The sequence below is a fragment of the Equus asinus genome, chromosome 7 (assembly GCF_041296235.1).
Source record: "Equus asinus isolate D_3611 breed Donkey chromosome 7, EquAss-T2T_v2, whole genome shotgun sequence".
In the NCBI taxonomy this organism is placed as follows: Eukaryota; Metazoa; Chordata; class Mammalia; order Perissodactyla; family Equidae; genus Equus; species Equus asinus.
In genome coordinates, this window is record NC_091796.1 from 59,956,313 (window position 1) to 59,977,585 (window position 21,273).

Here is a 21,273-nt window from a genome sequence, read left to right on the forward strand (position 1 = left end):
TTATTGACAGTACAATAATTAATTGTAAATGTGACAGAAACCACTGGCTAAACAGGAGCCCCTGATAATCTAATTACCTGAGTATGTCCTGTAAGAAGATATAAGTCTCTCCCCCCAATTTTCACTTGTATGTCCTGGATCTGAATCTACAGAATGAGAAGAGACAGGAGAAAAGAAAAAAAGCACACGAAGGGAAATGCAGAATTCAACAAACCAACATTTTTCAAAAGACCACTAGTTAGTTAGTCAATGATCTATCATTGTTTTTCCAAAAGATTATTTTTAAGGTAAAGCCAAAAGTACATTTCAAACACAAGTTTGGCCAATACTTAAGATTTCAGTTTCTTCAAATGGAATGTTAAAGCTGAGAAAGTCAACCATGCAGTTTGCAATAACAGATTATTACTGATGTTGTTTCTTAAAACACACCTCCTTTGAGACTATATATTTCTTCAATCTATGAATAATGATAAAAGAGGCAGTATTCTAATAACTGTTTTTCTGTTTAGAATTTGTTTAGAAAACTTGAATTGACTTCAATCGCCCTTTTTGTTCTCTGCATGCCAAAACTACTTAGAAGACAAGAGACCACTCTGAACTCCAGTATCTTCTAGACTACAGATCTTTCTATAAATTATACACATTTCAAATGGTATCAGTTACTACACTGACCACTACCTAATGGCCTCTTAGAAAGAAAGCAGCAGTAAAAACAAAGTTTATCAGTTAAGATAAGGATATGAAATTCTTCCTAACGATTCATGACAGACAAATAAGAATATGGAGAATTGACTTTTGGCAGTATGGCCAGAGCAATATGCCATTTTAACTCACAATAATATTATTTTGATCTTCATATTCTCAATCTACTGACATATACTTTTCTTTCCAGGATCATTATTATAGACATTATTCATGAGTTAAATATAAGGACAACAAAAGTGCTGGAAGAAAACCAATTTAGAGAACAAGTAACCCCTAAACATAGTATTTGAAAATTTTAAAGATAAGCGTAAAAGTTTAGTGACAAGAAGGCTTACTCAATTGAAAGGGAACCATTAATAAAATAACATTTAGAACAATTCTAATGCAAGTGGGTAAATGGACTGAATGACAAGCCTTTCAATGAACACTTATATTTCAAAACTGAACATATTAAGCTAGCAAATAGAAGAATTCCATGAAGAATATTTGACATTTCATTTAAAGTCAAGCAAAAATAAAAAATGGCCTCCATAGATTGCAAAGCAAGAAAAAGTGGCCATCAATAAGCTGTGCCAACAAATCCAATTAAATGGATTTTTGAAAGCAGATCATATTACTGTGACAGATCAAAGCACTTTGATGATTCATAATATTAATATAAGGAAGCAGTTTATCCAAATCTTTCTGTGAAAGTGATCAATGCACCCTGACTCCACATACCCCTTGGCTTTTACTCCAATAAGTGTTTATATTTGGGGCATTTGAATGTGTGTCCTATAAAGATTTAATTCAGGAGCTAGAAAATGAAAAGCTTCCACAACCTATTGCTTTACTCAACCACTTCTTCCTTCTGTGCTATACTGAGACTAGACTCTAAGACTATTGCTACCTATGAGGTTTTTGTAAAACACCGAGCGCTAAGCCAGGCAATTCTCTCTCCCTGATATGTTCTCTGTACAAGGCAAGATAAGCAATAATTGTATTTTAAAAGCCATCTTTTAAAGTTAATATTCTGTTTTGGGTTGCAAGAGAGTAAAGAGAAAAATACGAGAATGATTAAAAAGGTTTGCATTGTATGTTTGAAAACTTTTATAGTAAAATATCGGGGGGAGGAATGGGAGTACATCTGTAATAAACAAATTCCATGAAAATCACCAAAAGGTGACTACCCTTATTAACCAAAGCACCGATTTTATCTGCTACTTTAACATAGTTACCAGAAAATTTATATTTGTTTTCTTTTTTAAAAAAGTTCCTCTCTCCAAATTTGCCTGAGCCACATTAAATAGGGTAAATCTACTTTAACAGCATTTAAAACGTCAGGAAAATAGAACTTCTAAGGCTGGCTGGCAGAGGTGGTTAAAACATTTGAACGTGCCCTACAACTGCCACCACGTACTTCGCAACAGATCATCCTGTGCCTCTCTGGATTTTCTCATAACACATTATCTACATATGCCAAAAGAAAAAATTAGTAAGCAAATAAATAATGCCTACCAGGAGGAAACCAATATTTTAACAAGTGAAGGATGTGGTATCTTTCTACTTCTTTAAACATACAAACTAAAATGATATAGTACTACTGGTTTACCCCTACAAAACATCAGATCTATCAAACCTAAAGAAAAACATGTGCCCCAATGCCATTTGAGGTTAAAGAACATTCATATACTGCTGGAGGCTTTGTAACTAGGTATAATTATTTTGGAGAAACATCACAGAAATGTTTAACCCTTTTAACCTTGTAACCCTACTCCTGGGAATGATAAGAAGGAAATAACTCAGGGTATAATAAAAATACAATCTGCAAAGATGCTCTTGATGGCATTCCTCCTAACAGAGAAATTGCAAATTTAGTTTGGAGGCCAAGAGGAGACTCTCTCACGTGTAGCCTCAAGACAGCTGTTCAGTACTTTGATATCAAAGGATTGTGCCTTTCCATTAAACACTATTGGACTAGGAAAGAAAATAACTATGTTTTTATGACTGATAGTGTAGGAATAAAGTTCACTTAGGTAGAAACATTAACAACTATGAAAGATAACAGCTATTATTTATTAATTACTGTGCTAAAAACTGTATACAGCAGCAGTATTGTAAGGTGCCTACTCAATATTCATTCTCCCCTTCTTACCAGGAATACTCCAATTCTGATTAGGGTGACAATAATCAATGCCAGCTAAAAGTATTTGACTTTTCAGACTCCCCTGCAACTAGGGTAATCTAACCAATGAGATGCAGGCAGAAGTTCCTAGGGAGGTTATTTCATCAGTAAAAAGACAAAAGTCTCACTGGGACAAAGATACTTTTGTTCTTGGTCCTTCCTCTCCTACTTCCCGTCCAGGAAGAAGCAGAAGATATTTTGTGACCATAAGGCAAAATGCTTAAGGACAAAGCCCATGTACGACCTAAGGGTGGCAGAGCAGAAAGGTGAAAAGAGCCCAGTCCCCGATAGTGTTACTGAACTGCTGGACCAACTCTGGGCTGCCTATGCTTGGTCTCATTGCATTAGATTAAAAATCCCTATCTATTTAAGCCAGTGTCAGTCACCTTTCTGTTTTAATTAACATATCACAAACTGTTTTTACACATTGTTACTTAAACGTCACAATTCTCTGAAGCTGATATTATTACAAGCACTTTTACAGATGAGAAAACTGGAACTTATAAAGAATTCAAATTATCTGGCCAGGTCTAGTAGAGGGCTGAGCAGGGATTCAATACTGGTCTGTCAGACTCCAAAGTCTCCGATAATAAACAGTAAGCTATGATTTACCTCTATTATAACTATAGCAACTTATCCTGTCAGGATTCTAGACTAGGAGAGATTCAAAGTAAAAGCTAAAAATAAGTGAAAAAGTGAGCTGATGTAGTAGGTATAAGAAATAATTTGTCTTCTAGATAAGAAGTAGTTGCTTCTACAGGTTCAATGAGTCATTGTATATACAGGGCTCTTAACATTTCATGGGACAAAATTCATGAGAATTCTCTGATAGAATAGGACAAGGTGGGATGGATACCAGACTGATATAAGCACACAAGTGGAGATTTGCTGAAGTGAATAGTATTATGATACAACTATAAGGACCCAGCGGCATGACTTTAAACTATGCTGTAATTTTCCTCTAAATTTTATCTGTCTAGCCAAGCAATTAGTCTTCTACAAAATGCTATTTTTAAAAAAACAAATAAATATTAAATAATTGAGAATTTAGAAAGTTTAAGACACACTAGGGTATCTCAAAATGAAGATTAAGAATGACTCATCCAGTTGATGGCATTATTACTGATTTGGAGGACCACTGAGCCTTCCTTGGACAATATGAGTATCTTTTAAAAAAAAAAAGCAATGACTGTGTTTTATAAAAATAATATATATTCACTATTTTAAAAATTCAAGCCATACAAAAGAATCCAAAGAAGAAAAGTAACAAATCATCCCAAATCCTGGAAATAAAATGTTAACATCTGGTGAGCATTATTCCAAGCATCCCTTAAAATATATATAATAAAGACAAAAGAACTAGTAGGGGGAGAGAGACAGAGAAATAAATTTATGTAAGAATAGGAAAATATATATGCACTATTTTTAAATAAAAAGCAGTAAAATTAATTTTAGTTTAAGCCAACATAAAAAGAAACGAAAGGAACTGATTCTTCTCTATAAGAGATGTCATATACTAAAATACAAAGAAACACAGATAAATATATATAAAAGAATACTGAATAAGGAAAAATTAAAAGTTTTAAATAATCATTGTTAAAAACTGTATGTTTCCATTTTAAACAATTCCAGCTAATCCTGTGCTAGGAGAGATGATGATCTGAGTAGCACCGTTAACATCTTCTCCTCATTCCCCATCCCCTCTCTTATTTTCACTAAGTCAGGGTTTATAATGTTTACATTTTTGTTCTGGACCCATAATACATCCACTAGGTTTAGGCTTAGTTCTACAATGAACCAGTCTTTTATGTTTAAACAATCTTATCTTTCCCTATGTGTGTTAATCTATGTCCTTTGCGCATATACATACAAATATAAATATACAGAATATGACTTTCAATGCAAACGGTACATATTATTTCATAACCATTTTTTTCACTTCGTATATTATGAACATCTTTCCATCTCATTTATTTTAAGGGTAAAAAATTATATTTCTTCATTGAATTTATCATAATTTAACAAATCCTACATTACTTGATACTATTTTCCTGGGGGTTTTTTGCTATTATAAACAAAGCTGAGATATACATACTTGAAAGATAATTTTTATTCTCAATAATTATTTAAATAGAATAAATGCCAAAAGAAAAAATAAGTCAAATGTTAGCAAACTTTTAGTTTCTGATATATGTTGTCATATTTACCTTCAACAAGGTATTCCTATAATTTAGACCAACTAAAGCCAGTTCCTATTTCCAACCAGTGACTACTTGGTATGATTCAGTCTAACAACAATTTTGTCAATCATGATAAAATCTATTTCTTTAATTACTGCTGATGTATTTTTTCACATATTTCCTTGCCAACTGTAATCTTGTTTTAAACTACTTGTTTGTTTCTTTTGTCCATTTTCCCTTTTTGTGTTTTTCTCTTCATATTTGAGATACTTAAATATATTAAGATAAGGGTTGTCATATATGTTGTAAATATTTCTCCCTTCTATATCTTTATAGTTTCAGCTAATAATTTAAAATATAGTATACTCTATAAAATTTATAAATTTTATAAATTTAGCCTACCAAAAATTTATAATTTATAAGTTTAGCCTACCAAAAATATAAATAAATATGTGTAAATCCATCAAAGTCTTATTTGTGTTAGTATGAAACCTTTCCAAAAGAAAAATAAGAGTTTGTTACGAAACAGTCTTAAAGAGAGAGAGCTACATCATCACACTAAATTCAACTAGTGGAAAAAATTGTAGCACAGGGAAAAAGTATAAAATCCGATTAATAAAATATAAATTAGATTACGTTTATTCAGTGCCTAAAGTTTATGTCTTCCTAATAACGTTTTCTCCTTTATTTTACTCTAAATGAAAGACAGACAATCCACTTGATTTAATAACAAAAGTTCTCATTGGAAGTTTGTTATTTTGAAACTTTATTTCTAAAAATATGTTAACATTCTTTGAATTTATCTAAATCCCTTCTTCAAACTACTAGTAGAAATATCACTGTCATTGGAAAACAAAACCTGGTTAACGTAAGTACTTTAAAAATGACTAGCAAAAGGACTTCTAGGGAGAAAATATGAAAACAGTTAGATCTTATATATCTAAAGGCACACAAGTAACTTTTTCTCTGCTAAGTGACCTACTAATAGCTTGAGAACACTGCTTAAGGACAAGGAGAGTCATACCTCAGGAAAAAAAAGATTCTGAATCTCTAGGAAAAAACAGTGTAACTTAAAATGAATAAAGTACATAATTTCTTAATCACTGCAAAAAAGAGCAATTTTCAACGTTTAAAATGTCATGAATGTTTAAAAACAATTTCTAGTTCAGGCTAAGAGAGACAGCAAAATACACAAAAGGAGACATATTTACTAAAAGTGTATACTAAAAATGAAGTATTTTCTAAAGCGTTTCAAAAGTCTTTAGGGACTTTTCAGATTCCAGACTCAAAAGATCATTTCCATATTGATGATTTAGATGGCTAGAAAGATATAAGTAGAATATAATCTGTGTACATGAACTCAGAATAGAACATTAACTTTCTGTGAATGAAGCTAAAACATTCTTTAGAACAGCTCATTAATAATATTTCACACAAAGGATAAAACACTTATGATAAATATTTAATAAATATTCAAGTTTTATTAATTTCAAGAAATGGTTAGTTCAGGGCTAAAACACAACTTAGTAATTTATTAGATAGTGGTAATAAGGTATTATGAATAACTGGAATTGAGTGATGTTAAGCATCACTTCTGATATATAAGAGTTTTGAGGAAAAAAAAGTACTATGAATTGGGCTTAGACAGTTAGCCTCAATACTTTTTTCTTTTTGGTGGGGCAGGCGGTACATATTTCTGATTCATTTGTGAATCTAAAATGCCTAAACTTTTTTCTTTAGTGGGTTCAATAATCTGTCTATGAAAACAACAATTTTTTCTGAAATCTACCATATCCTATGTGCCATATCATAGACCAAATTCTTCATCACTGAAATGCTCCCCAAGAAATTAAGTCCTGCAAGTGGTAAGAGATTTGTAACAAACGTTAAAAGGGAAAGGAAAAAAGCAAATGTTTTTGTCTCTGATTAGAAATCATGTTTGGGTGAGAAATATATGAATTTCTGCCGAAAATGATAAATCTGAAATAGTGAAATATAAACACTTCTCCATAAAGTGGGGTGCAAGAGTAATGATATGAGAAAAATCATAGTAAAAGAATGCTTAAGATTTTACCAGAAAACAACAAACTATTTTACCTGTGTCTGAATCTCGTTCTTCATTTCTTGAGGGGCTAATTGTAAAAGGAAGTTTACGTTTCATGGATGATTTCTCTTTCATCTCCTTGCCCACATCACTTCGATCAATTTTTGGAGTTTTGCTATAGGATGCAATCTTGTCTTTACTCTATTAAAAAATCAAATTTAAATAAAGTTATAATAATATTAGCTAAACAACAGAGTATTAAAAAAGAATATTTTATAAAGGAAATTTTCAAACACACACAAAAGCAGAGAGGGTATTACAAACCATCACTGTCTTCATTGTACCAAGACACACTTTCAGTGATTATAACATTTTTTCTAACTTGCTTCATATTCCCCTACTTCTACTTAATAGAATTTAAAAATAATAACAATAAAACAAAATATCTTGAACGTAGCAGGACTCTAAGTATAATATAGACATTATCACCAATGAACAAATATATAAATGTGAAAAAATGATTCTGGATGGAATTAAACAGGTTGTGCTTTTATTCATACCATGTGCCCACTCATTCAGGTGAAGTATCCTACCCTCATGGTCTACAGCTACTATCAAGTTCACTCTTATAGTCCAACATCCAAACTGGTACAGCACAGCTAAACTGGGCTATGACGACCTCTTTGTGAAAAACATACTAGATACTAAGAACTAAGCCACATCACCTTAGCAGGAGAACTTAAAAGAACAGTCCCAAAACTATGATAAAAAATAACAGATATCATAATTGCAGAGATTGTCAGAAGCAAATCAGAAGTAGACTCAAATTGCAGAAGATACTGGCTTTCAACCCAAGATGGAAAATAAATTAAAGGAAGGAAGAGGGGAAGAAGCGATATAAAAAATAAAATACTGAATTTTTCTAAAAAGTGGAATTCATCAATAAAACCAAAGATGATTCTAAAAGCAATAGAATAAAACTTGTAGTGAGTCTAATAATGAAAATGAGAAAGAAAAAAATAATAAAGACTGAGATTGAGACATAAATACAATTCCAGGGGGGATATTAAAAAGTTACAAAAGAATACTGTATTCATTTCTACATCACCAAAAATGTAAGGCCTGGAAAAAAAGATTTTTGGGAAAACATGCATTACTAAAAATTGGTTCATGAAAGAAAATGAGAATAGACTACATGAAAACATGTATAGACTAATGATCATAGAAGACAACAGCCAAAGACTTTATGTTCAAAAAAGGTACCTAGCCCAGAAGATTCTACAAGAGATTTTTAGTAAAAGATTGAAGGAACAGATATTTCCTATTTCATATAACAATACTACAGCATAAAAATAAGACTAGAAGCTACTCATCCATTTTAAAAGTCTAAAATAAAACTGACACCAAAGAAGAGTATGAGACAAAAATTATAAACTAAAATCGCTTATGAAATAAACGCAAAAATAAACTATCCTAAATAAACTGTCAAATAAAATTTAGGGTCTTAGAAAGGTAATATATCATAATCAAGCAGGGCTCACCCAAAGAATATAATAGTTCCCATTATTAGAAAATCTCTTAAGACAATTCACTGCATCAAAAGATTAAAGAAAAACTGTATGATGATCGTAATAGATGACAAGAATAACACCTAAATAGACTCCATATTCATTCTCGATAAATATATTAGCAAATTAGGAAGAGAGTGTGACTTCCTTGTAACTTAACTAGTAAAGATTACTGAAGAATAAAAGCCTTATATTATTTATTTCTCAGTTATTAAGTAAAGTCCTCTTGAGCCGTTTTTTCACTTCTGCCAATAAAATGGAGCTTCTGTTATGCATTTTGCTTGTAAGCTTGTTTTAAAGTGTAGATTTTATTATTATTCAGGTATGGTGAGGCTAACAGATCAGGAGACCACTGTCATTGAAAAGACAATTTGTTACAGATCCCAAGAAGAGGGGGCACACCACACAGGGCTAGATAGGGAAGTACCAAGGTAGGTCAGGAGGCAAAGGGAAAGAAGGGAAATGTGGGCAAAAGCTTTAATTGTGGTTTCAGAGGGTGGGAAAAGGCAAGGCAGGGTAAGCAGGCTTAGCATCGGCTAGTGTGAGTAATTTCAGCAGGCTCTGTGGCATAGGTGCTGTTTCTCTAATTGTCTGGTACCCAGCTCTGGGGTGATAAGTGGTCCAGCGTGTTTGAGCTGGATAAAGTTGGTGGCTGGAGATAGCTTCTGGATTGGTTGATTTACATACAAAAGGCATGGTGACAAGTGAGTTATTTACTCTCTCTAGGAATTGGCTGGCCCTGAGAGGGGCAGTTGTCCCCCTCTACCCCTACCCTGAGTCAGTAAGGCCCCAGATGTCAACGCATCAGAAGTAAAAAGGTATGATTAATACAAAGGTTAATAGACAAAATTCTAGGGAATTTGGGGCTGGCCCGGTGGTGCAGCAGTTAAGTGCACACGTTCCGCTTTGGTGGCCCCAGGGTTCGCCAGTTCAGATCCCGGGTGCGGACACGGCACCGCTTGGCACACCATGCTTGTGGTAGGCATCCCACATGTAAAGTAGAGGAAGATTGGCATGGATGCTAGCTCAGGAACAGTCTTCCTCAGCAAAAAGAGGAGGATTGGTAGCAGTTAGCTCAGGGCTGATCTCCCCCCCCCCCCAAAAAATTATAGGGATTAGCCTTAAATATATATTTGAGTCTTTGTTATTAATAAAAGAATCTAAGAAAAACATGAAGATGTCCCTTTTCCCTTGCACCTGTGTAAGTACTGTTCTGTACCATAAAACAGGTTAAAAGAAACCCATCTGACAACACGTTAAATGGAAAATATTCATAAGAATACACAGATCACGCTTTCTTGTGGAATATGGTAATCAGTGTGAAAATTTGTAACTGCTACCAACCTATCTGTTCTCTGTAAAATAAAACTGTCCTTGGAAGTGTTATTTGAAAAAGGGTTTTTGTGAGAGTCTTAATACTTTAAAAATTATTTTCAGATCTGGGAAAAGTAACTTTCAAAGGAAATAGTTACTTCTGATTGTCTTGAAATTTCTCTATTAGCACATGATACAAATACTCTGTCCATTCAGGAGAGAATCATTGGCACATTCTTTTTCCATGACACAGACAAGTCCATAACTCTGTTAGGTTTATTACTTTAAAATATTTTAAATGTTTTTCATTTAACTTAATGTTGTTCTTTCAATAACCTAGAACAGCTATCATACGGAGTAATGAAAACATCAGTGGCAAGACAAGAATGACCTTCTATCACTGCTACTATTAAACAATGTGCTGGTAGCCTTTACCAACTCAGTAAGATAAAAAAAAGTAAAAATTGACTTAAAAAACTAGAGAAAATATATACATATACACACATACAGACATAAATAGAAAACAACAAAATTCTTGTAGGATATAAACCGAAATGTTAATGGTCATCTGTCAGTGAAGGCATTACAGGGGTGTTGGGAAACAATTCTCCATGGCTCTCTTGCATTTCTACACATCTTGCAAGCAGAGGCACTAACTCCCTTTCTTCCAGATTGTCTTTTCAAGGATATTTGTATAGACAACAGCCTTGGAAGATACAGACAATATCTCTTTCTGGAGCAAAAGGCAGCTCTGTTTACTGCTCAGTATAATAAATAATTTCTCCTTTTAAGACAAAGGTCAGATAGACCTACTGCCCATTATAAAAGATTTGGGGTTCCTCTCTTGTAACACAACCCACTGTATATGTAGTTGTCCTCTTTGCATCCCCTTGTGAGAAATGGGGCTCAGGGCAACAGGAACAAATGTTGACATGTGGCTACTGCTATTGATATGAGAAATAAATTGTCCTTTATATCTGACCCAAAAGTTTCATGTCTTCTGCCAGCATCCATGAAACTGATTAGCTTACAAGTAGGATAGGGTAAAATATCAGATCCTTCATAGTTTTTAACAGGGTGATTCCTATTTTTCTTACATATATATTTTCTATTTTTTCTACAACGAACATGTACTATATTACTTGACTAATAAAAGACAAATTTCTTGATTATCACTTGGATAGGAGATAATGAAGGTCTGAACTCTATTGATGATGAAAAAGATAAGAGAGCTATGTACAAGCTTAAATAATTAACATCCACTCTCATTCTTTATCAATTTAACCCAGGTTTTAGATAATTATAGGAGGTTTTGCAAAAGATTTTGTTTTGCAAATAATAAATACTAATTTACAGCTATATAAAATACTAATTTACAGCTAAAAACTACCAGAAACTAGTGGAAAAATTTCTAAACAGAAACTAATGAAAAAAATTCCACAGTTTATCAATGAAAGGACAAAATAGTTGAAGAATTGTGAGTGGACATTTTTGATGAACTCCTGACTACTATGATATTTAACGAGTTAATGAAAGTATTTTATATAACATGTATACAGCTAGAGAATGTGATTCTTATTTGAAACTGGTCTATTCAAATAGATTTACGAAATTAAATTTTGGTTCACATTATTAATTTAGGATCTCATAACAACAGTCTGAGTCATGTTAAACTGTAAATAAGGTCTCTAGTTATCTAATAGAACAATTGCATATTCATTTCTAAAAATGTTATGAAGGAAAAACTCAGCAGAAGCTAGAGGCTGGCTTCAAGGCCAATCACTCACTAAAAAAACACAATCATAAGAATATACTTTGCAAATATATAGGTAAATAATATGGTCATGCCTTCTCTCCCAGCCTTCCTCCTAATTACATTTTGTTGTAAGCAGCAGTAGGAATATGGTCTATAAGCAGAAAATTAGGAATAGAAATTATGGCTCTTTCTCTCTCAAGGTGGAAACAGTCATCTTTAAAACTGAAAAAAATTACTTCTAACAACAGCTTTTGATGTCAAACTGCTTGGAAATCCAAAAACACGGCAGTAAGTACCCTGCATATTACCTCAGAAGAGCTTTTGACACTTACCCAAACAACCAACCATGTCATCTTGAAAAAATACTGAATGATTAAACAGAGACTGAGAACAGCTAAATATATCCCTTTAGGTAAGCCAAAAATTAATGAGGAATGTAATACTCTGTATTTACTCTTCTATTTCTTTTATAAATCTAATGATTAATAAGTATTCTTAATGTGTTTGCTTTCTGCTCTTGTCTCTACACTTTTAAGAAGGCAATGCTCAGGCACGACTGTATATTTAGTGGCAGCTTTCAAAAGATACATACTAAGTACCTAAGAAGAATAAAAGCTCCAACAAGTTTAGCCTTATAAATTCAAACCCAAAAGGTGACATCAAGCAGACCGGATGTAATTTCACAAATGAAATCTTCACTATATTTAAAACTTTAGAAATAAAATTTCTAATTCTTTCCTCAAATCTACCACTGTATTCTGTCCTGACAACTCTACTGAAATTACTTTTACAAACGTCATTTTAAGATGTCTCAACTGACAAAATCCAATTGCTTCATCTTTCCTTTTCACCTCTGTGGCATGTGATGTACAGACTGCCTCAGCCACTCTTCTCTGTGTAACCTCTCCTGGGTTTTTTTCTTTCTCACTCCCTGTCTTTCAATGACCCCTAAAATATTTAACTTCCTTAGTGTATATTCTCCTCCATTCTTGCATCCCTCTCTTTGAGTGACCTCTCCACACCTATGGGTTACTTTTCCACAAATCCTCATATATTTATTTTCAATCTAGCTGTTCTGGGCACTAGACTCATATCTAATTGCCTACTAAGGCTCCTAGCTGGACGTTCCGACGGCGAACTTAATTCAGTTAAGTACAAACCAAACATTCTCAAAACAACCTGTTCCTTTTCCTGAATTCCCTCTCAGAGAAGAGTCCAAGCAAGCTGAGTGGATCCAGACTTTTTCTACATAAATGAGTAAGTTTAATTCATTCACTCTTAGATCTGACAACTTCTCTCCATCCCCACAGCCACTGCCCAAACCGCCTTTTGCTTGGGTTTTTTAATAACACTCTGCAACTGGTCTCTACTATGGACCTTCACTTCTGGCCCACCGGCTACAGAATAAATTCCAAGATCTTTAGCAAGGCACACAAGGTCACAATGATCTGGCCTCTGTCTAATGCTCCTCTCCAATCCTCCATCCTTCATGGGCTACATTGTAAATTCTTATGCCCTACTGTAACAGACTCATGCTTTTTTTTTTTAATTATTGAGCTGATAATAGGCTATAACATTATGAAATTTCAGTTGTACATTGTTTTCTGTGAGTCACCATATATATATATGTGCCCCTTAAACCCTTATGCCCACCCTCAACCCCCTTCCCCTCTGGTAACCACTGGTCTGATCTCTTTGTCAATGTGTTTATCTTCCACATGTAAGTGAAAGCATAGTGTTTGTCTTTCTCCGTCTGACTTATCTTGCTTAACATAATACACTCAAGCTCCATCCGTGTTGTTGCAAATAGGACGATTGTTTTTTTTTCTGTGGCAGAGTAGTATTCCATTGTATATATATACATCATCATCTTTATCCATTCTTCAATTGGTGGGCACTTGGGTTGCTTTCACTTCTTAGTTATTGTGAATAATGCTGCAATGAACATAAGGGTGGATAAGTCTTGAATTGTTGATTTCAAGTTCTTTGGATAACACCCAGTAGTGGGATAGCTGGGTCATATGGTATTTCTATTTTTAATTTTAAGAGAAATCTCCATACTGTTTTCTATAGTGGCTGCAGCAGATTACATTCCCACCAGTAGTGTATGAGGGTTCTCTTTTCTCCACATTCTCTCCAACATTTGTTATTTTTTGTCTTGGTGATTATAGCCATTCTAACGGGCATAAGATGATATCTCAAGTTAGTTTTGATTTGCATTTCCCTGATGATTACTGACATTGAACATCTTTTCACGTGCCTATTGGTTATCTATCTTCTTTGAAAAATGTCTGTACATATCTGCCCATTTTTTGATTGGATGTTTTTGTTGTTGTTGAGTTGTATGAATTCTTTATATATTTTGGAGATTAATCCCTTGTCAGATATATGATTTGCAAATATTTTATTCCAGTTAGTGAGTTGTCTTTTTGTTTTGTTCCTGGTTTCCTTTGCCTTGCAGAAGCTCTTTACTCTGATGAAGCCCCACTTGTTTATTTTTTCTTTTGTTTCCCTTGCCTGAGTAGATATGGTATTCAAAAAGATCCTCCAAAGACCAATGTCAGAGTATACTGCCTATATTTTCTTCTAGGAGTTTTATGGTTTCACGTCTTACCCTCAGGTCTATAATCCAATTTGAGTTAATTTTTTGTTATGGTGAAGGATAATGGTCTACTTTCATTCTTTTCCTAGTGGCTGTCCAGTTTTCCCCAGGACCACTTAGTGAAGAGACTTTCCTTTCTCCATTGTACATTCTTAGCTCCTTTGTCAGAGATTAACTGTCAGTAGACGTGCAGTTTTATTTCTGAGCTAGCAATTCTGTTCCATTGATCTACCTGTCTGTTTCTGTACCAGTCTCCTGCTGTTTTGATTACAACAGCTTCGTAGCATATTTTGAAGTCAACAATTGTGATGCCTCCAGATTTGTTCTTTTTTCCCCTGAGGATTGCTTTAGCTATTCGGGGTATTTTTTTGCCCCATATGAATTTTAAGATTGTTTGTTCTATTTCCATGAATACTATCATTGGGATGCTGATTGGGATTGCATAAAATCTGTAGATTGCTCTAGGTAATATGGACATTTTAAGTATGTTTATTCTTCTAATCCATGTGCATGGAATGTCTTTCCATTTCTTTATGTCATCATCAATTTGCTTCAATAATGTCTTACAGTTTTCACTGCATGGGTCTTTCACCTCTTGGTTGAATTTAGTCCTAAATATTTTATTTTTCTTGTTGCAATTATAAATGGGATTGTATTGTTGAGCTTTTTGTTAGATCATTATTAGAGTATAGAAATGCAACTGATTTCTGTAAGTTGATCTTGTATCCTGCAACTTTGGGGTAACAGTTTTCTAATGGATCCTTTAGGGTTTTTTTTAATATATACACAAAATCATGTCATCCACAAATAGCAAGAGTTTCACTTCTTCATTCCAATTTATGTCTTTTATGTCCAATTTATGTCCTTTTATGTCTTTTTCTTGCCTAACTGCTCTGGCCAAAACCTCTAGTACTATGCTGAATAAGAGTGGTGAGAGTGGGCACCCTTGTCTTGTTCCTGTTCTCAGAGGGATGGCTTTCAGTTTTTCATCAAACATTACTTTGAGTATGATGTTGTCTCTGGGTTTGTCATAGATGGCCTTTATTATGTTGACATACTTTCCTTCTATACCCATTTTATTCAGAATTTTGATCATAAATGGATGTTGGCTCTTGTCAAATGCTTTCTCTGCATCTATTGAGATGATCATGTGTTTTTTATTCCTCATTTTGTTAATGCAGTGTTTCACATTGATTGATTTGCAGATGTTGAACCATCCCTGCATCTCCGGTATAAATCCTACCTGATCATGGTGTATGATGCTTTTAATGTACTGCTGTATTCGCTTTGCCAATATTTTCTTGACGACCTTTGCATCTATGTTCATCAGTGATAGTGGCCTGTAATTTTTCTTCTTTGTGTTGTCCTTGTCTGGGTTTGGGATCAGGGTGATGTTGACCTTGTAAAATGTGTTAAGAAGAGGTCTTCAATTTTTTGGAATAATTTGAGAAGGATACAAATTAAATCCTCTTTGAATGTTTGGTAGCATTCTCTAGAGAGGCCATCGGGTCCTGGAGTTTTATTTTTGGGAGGTTTTTGATTACTGTTTCAACCTCTTTACTTGTGATTGGTCTATTTAGACTCTCTTTCTTGGTTCAGTTTTGGGAGGGTGTATAAGTCTAAGAATTTATGTATTTCTTCTAGATTGTCCAATTTGTTGGCATACAGTTTTTCATGGTATTCTCTTATAATCCTTTGTATTTCTGTGATATCCATTGTAATTTCTCCTCTTTCATTTCCAATTTTATTTATTTGAACTGTCTCTCCTTTTCTCTTAGTGAGTCTGGCTAGGGGTTTGTCAATTTTGTTTATCTTCTCAAAGAATCAGCTCTTAGTTTCATTGATCCTTTCTACTGGTTTTTTGGTTTCAATTTCATTTATTTCTGTTCTAGTTTTTACTATTTCCCTTCATCTGCTGAATTTGGGCTTTGTCTGTTCTCCTTTCCCTAGTTGTTTTTTTTTCCCTCCTCCCCAGCTTTGCCGTCTTTTTTTTTTTTCTGCTTTATCTCCCCAAAACCCCCCTGTACACAGTTGTATATCTTAGTTGCAGGTCCTTCTAGTTTTGGGACGAGGGACACTGCCTCAACGTGGCCTGACAAGCGGTGCCATGTCCGCGCCCAGGATCGGAACACTGAGCCACTGTAGTGGAGCGCGGGAACTTAACCACTCGGCCACGGAGCCGGCCCTCCCTAGTTCTGTTAGATGTAGTTTAGGATTACTTATTTGAGACTTTTCTTGTTTGTTAACATGGGCCTGTATTACTATGAATTTCCCTCTTAGGACCTCTTTTACTGCATCCCATGCGAGTTGTATGGTGCATTTTCATTTGTCTACAGATACTTTTTTATTTCTCCTTTAATTTTTTCAACAATCTATTGGTTGTTCAGTAGCATGCTGTTTAGTCTCCACATATTTGTGGCATTCCCAGCTTTTCCCTTGCAGTTGACAGTTGACTTCTAGTTTTATAGCATTATGGTCAGAAAAGATGTTGCTATGATTTCAATCTTCTTAAATTTATCGAGGCCTTGCCCTGTTTCCCAACATATGGTCTATCTTTGAGAATTTCCCATGTACACATGAGAAGAATATGTATTCTGCTGTTTTTCGACAGAGTGTTCTATATGTTTCTACTAAATCCATCTGGTCTAGTTTGTTTAATTCCACTATTTCCTTGTTGACATTCTATCTGGGTGATCTATCCATTGATCTAAATGGGGTGTTGAAGCCCTCTACTATTACTGTGTTGCTGTTAATATCTCCTTCTAGGTCTGTTAATAGTTGCTTTATGTACTTTGGTATCCTGTGTTTGGTGCATAAATATTAATAATTGTTATGTCCTCTTGGTGCAGTGTCACTTTTATCATTATATACTGCCCGTTTGTCACTCACTGCCTTTTTTCTTGAAGTCTATTTTCTCTGATATAAGTACAGCAAACACCTGCTTTCTTTTGTTTGGCATTAGCATGGAGTATCGTCTTCCACCCCTTCCCTCTGAGCCTATATTTGTCTTTAGAGCTGAGATGTGTTTCCTGGAGGCAGCATGTTGCTGGGTCATGTTCTGTGATCCATCCAGCCAGTTTGGATTGGAGAATTCAATCCATTTATATTTAGAGTGACTTAATGCTTATACGAGGGCTTAATGTTGCCATTTTATCACTTGTTTTCCAGTTCTGTTTTTCCCTTGTTTCTCGTCCTGTGCATTTTGGACTGCCAATTCAGTTTGGTGGTTCTCTATAACGGCTTTTTCAGTTTTCTATTTATCATCTGTGTCTCTGTTCTGATTTTTGTTTAGTGGTTACTGTGAGGTTTGTATAAAAGATCTCCTAGGTGAGATAGGCCATTTTCTGATAGCCTCTTGTTTCCTTAGTCTAAGCAGGTTCTATTCCCTTCCTCTTCCCCACCTAAGTTATTGTTGTCACAACTTATTTTGTTTTGTTTTGTGAGTTTGTGGTTAAAATGAAGTGATTATGGTTATTCTTGATATTTTCCTTCCCTTTACATTTAGCGTTACAATTGTTTGCTAACCTATTCTGATAGAGAGCTGCGGTTTTCTGATTTTGTCTGCCTATTTATCTTCTTGTTCAAGGTTTTGTAAACTCTTTTTTTTCTTTTTTTTTTTTAAGGGATGAGGGCCTTCTTGATCATTTCCTGTAGGAAGGGGTCTTGTGGTGATGAACTTGCTCAGCTTTTGTTTATCTAGAAAGATTCTATTTTTCTATCATATCTGAAGGGTATTTTCACTGGATACAGTATTCTTAGCTGAAAGTTCTTGTCTGTCAAAGTTTTGAATGTATCATTCCACTCTTTCCTAGCTTGTAAGATTTCTGCTGCTAAATCCAGTGAAAACCTGACAGGGGTTCCTTTGTAGGGTATTTTCTTCTGATTTGCTACCCTTAATACTTTTTCTTTGTCAATGATTTTTGCCAGCTTTACTAATATACGCCTTGGAGAAGGTTTTTTTTTTTCTGTACATTTATGTAACCAAGAGTTCTATTAGCTTCTTTTACTTGTAATTTCAGCTCTTTCCCCAGGTTTGGGAAGATCTCAGGTATTATTTCTTTGAACAATCTCTCTTTTCCTTTCTCTCTCTGGAATACCTGTAATCCTTATATTGCATTTCCTAATTGAGTCAGATATTTCTCAGAGAATTTCTTCATTTCTTTTTAGTCTTAGTACTCTCTCCTTTTCCATCTGAATCATTTCTATATGTCTGTCCTCTAAATTGCTAATTCCATCCTCCACAATATCAGGTCTGTTATTTAAAGACTCCAGATTTTTCTTTATCCCATCATTGTGTTTTTCATCTCCAACATTTCTGATTGGTTTTTCTTTATAATTTCAATCTCTTGTGAAGAATTCATTCCCTCTGTTCATTAATTCTATTACTGATTTCATTGAACTGTCCATGAGAGATTTCTTGTACCTCATTGAGTTTTTTTATGATAGCTATTTTGAATTCTGTCATTGTTTTAATAATTTTATTTACTTTTAAAAAAAATTTTTATTGAGTTAATGATAGCTTACAACCTTGTGAAATTTCAGTTGTACATTATTGTCTGTCAGTCGTATTGTAGGTGCATCCCTTCACTCTGTGTGTCCACCCCCACCCCCTCTTTCCCCTGGTAGCCACTGATCTTTTCTCTTTGTCTACATTTTTAAATTCCTCATATGAGTGGAGTCATACAGAGATTGTCCTTCTCTATCTGGCTTATTTCACTTAACATAATTCCCTCAAGGTCCATCCATGTTGTTGCAAATGGGATGATTTCGTTCTTTCTTATGGCTGAGCAGTATTCCATTGTATATACATACCACATCATCTTCATCCAATCATCTGCTGATGAGCACTTAGGTTGCTTCCACGTCTTGGCTATTGTAAATAATGCTGCAATGAACATTGGGGTGCATGGGACTTTTGGAATTGCTGACTTCAAGCTCTTTGGATAAATACCCAGTAGTAGGATAGCTGGGTCATATGGTAGTTCTATTTTTAATTTTTTGAGGAATCTCCATACTGTTTTCCATAGTGGCTGCACCAGTTTGCATCCCCACCAGCAGTGTATAAGGGTTCCTTTTTCTCCACAACTTCTCCAACATTTGTTACTATTAGTTTTAGATATTTTTGTCATTCTAACGGGTGTAAGGTGATATCTTAGTGTAGTTTTGATTTGCATTTCCCTGATGATCAGCGATGGTGAACATTTTTGCATGTGCCTATTGGCCATCAGTAGATCTTCTTTGGAGAAATGTCTGTTCATGTCTCCTGCCCATTTTTGATCGGGTTGTTCGATTTTTTGTTGAGTTGTGTGAGTTCTTTATATTTTATGAATATTAAGCCTTTGTCAGATGTATGACTTGCAAATATTTTTTCCCAGTTAGTGGGTTGTTTTCTTTCAATCCTGTTTTCATTTGCCTTGAAGAAGCTCTTTAGTCTGATGAAGTCTTATTTATTTATTCTTTCTATTGTTTCCCTCCTCTGAGAAGACATGGTGTCTGAAAAGATCCTTTTAATAATGATGTCAGAGTGTACTGCTTACGTTTTCTTCTAGAAGCATTATGGTTTCGGGTCTGACCTTTAGGTCTTTGAACCATTTTGAGTTCATCTTGGTGAATGGTGAGAAAGAATGGTCAATTTTCATTCTTTTACATATGCCTTTCTAGTTTTCCCAGCACCATTTGTTGAAAAGACTTTCTTTTCTCCATTGTATGCCCTCAGGTCCTTTGTCGAAGATTAGCTGTCCACAGATGTGTGGTTTTATTTCTCGGCTTTCAATTCTGTTCCATTGATCTGTGCACCTGTTTTTGTACCAGTACCATGCTGTTTTCATTACTGTAGCTTTGTAGTATGTTTTGAAGTCAGGGATTGTGATGCCTCCAGTTTTGTTCTTTTTTCTCAGGATTGCTTTAGCAATTCGGAGTCTTTTGTTGCCCCATATGAATTTTAGGATTCTATGTTCTAATTCTGTAAAGAATGTCATTGGGACTCTGATTGGGATGGCATTGAATCTGTAGATTGCTTTAGATAAAATGTACATTTTAACTATGTTTATTCTTCCAACCCATGTACATGGAATATCATTCCATCTTTTTATGTCACCATCCATTTCTTTCAGAAAGGTCTTGTAATTTTCATTGTATAGGTCTTTCACTTCCTTAGCTAAATTCACCCCAAGGTATTTTATTCTTTTTGTAGTGATTGTGAATGGTATTGTGTTCTTGAGTTCTTTTTCTGTTAGTTCATTATTAGAGTATAGAAATGCTGATTTATGCAAATTGATTTTATACCCTGCAACTTTGCTGTAGTTGTTGATTACTTCCAAAGTTTTCCAATGGATTCTTTGGGGTTTACTATATATAAGATCATGTTGTCTGCAAACGGTGAAAGTTTCACTTCTTCCCTCCCTATGTGGATTCCTTTTATTCCTTTTTCTTGCTTGATTGCTCTCGCCAGGAACTCCAGTACTATGTTAAATAAGAGTGGTGACAGAGGGCATCCTTGTCTTGTTCCTGTTTTCAGGGGGATGGCGCTCAGTTTTTGCTCATTGAGTAGGATGTTGGCTGTGGGTTTGTCATATATGGCCTTTATTATGTTGAAGTAGTTCCCTTCTATGCCCATTTTGTTCAGAGTTTTTATCGTAAATGGCTGTTGGATCTTGTCAACTGCTTTCTCTGCATCTACTGAGATGATCATGTGGTTTTTATTTCTCAGTTTGTTGATGTGGTGTATCACGTTGATTGATTTGTGGATGTTGAGCCATCCCTGTGTCCCTGGTGTGAATTCCACTTGATCATGATGTATGATCCTTTTGATGTATTGCTGAATTCTGGTTGCCAAAATTTTGTTTAGAATTTTTGCATCTATGTTCATCAGCGATATTGGCCTGTAGTTCTCTTTCTTCATGCTGTCCTTGTCAGGCTTTGGTATAAGCATGATGTTTGC

At 34.5% G+C, this 21,273-nt stretch overlaps 1 protein-coding gene across 14 annotated transcripts in view; it reads right to left on the reverse strand.

Moving 5' to 3' along the window:
• Positions 1 to 21,273, reverse strand: part of ANKRD12 (ankyrin repeat domain 12) — a 138,343-nt gene that overhangs the window by 65,582 nt on the left and 51,488 nt on the right. For 7 of the 14 annotated variants that reach the window (XM_044773433.2, XM_044773434.2, XM_070513563.1 and 4 more), the window contains exons 3-4: positions 7,147 to 7,294; positions 78 to 146 (exon numbers count right to left, since the gene is read on the reverse strand). In XM_044773433.2, the coding sequence (XP_044629368.1) occupies positions 78 to 146; positions 7,147 to 7,294 (217 nt within the window). The remainder of the gene's footprint in view (positions 1 to 77; positions 147 to 7,146; positions 7,295 to 21,273) is intronic. The other 7 variants (XM_044773437.2, XM_070513555.1, XM_070513556.1 and 4 more) reach the window with 1 other exon arrangement.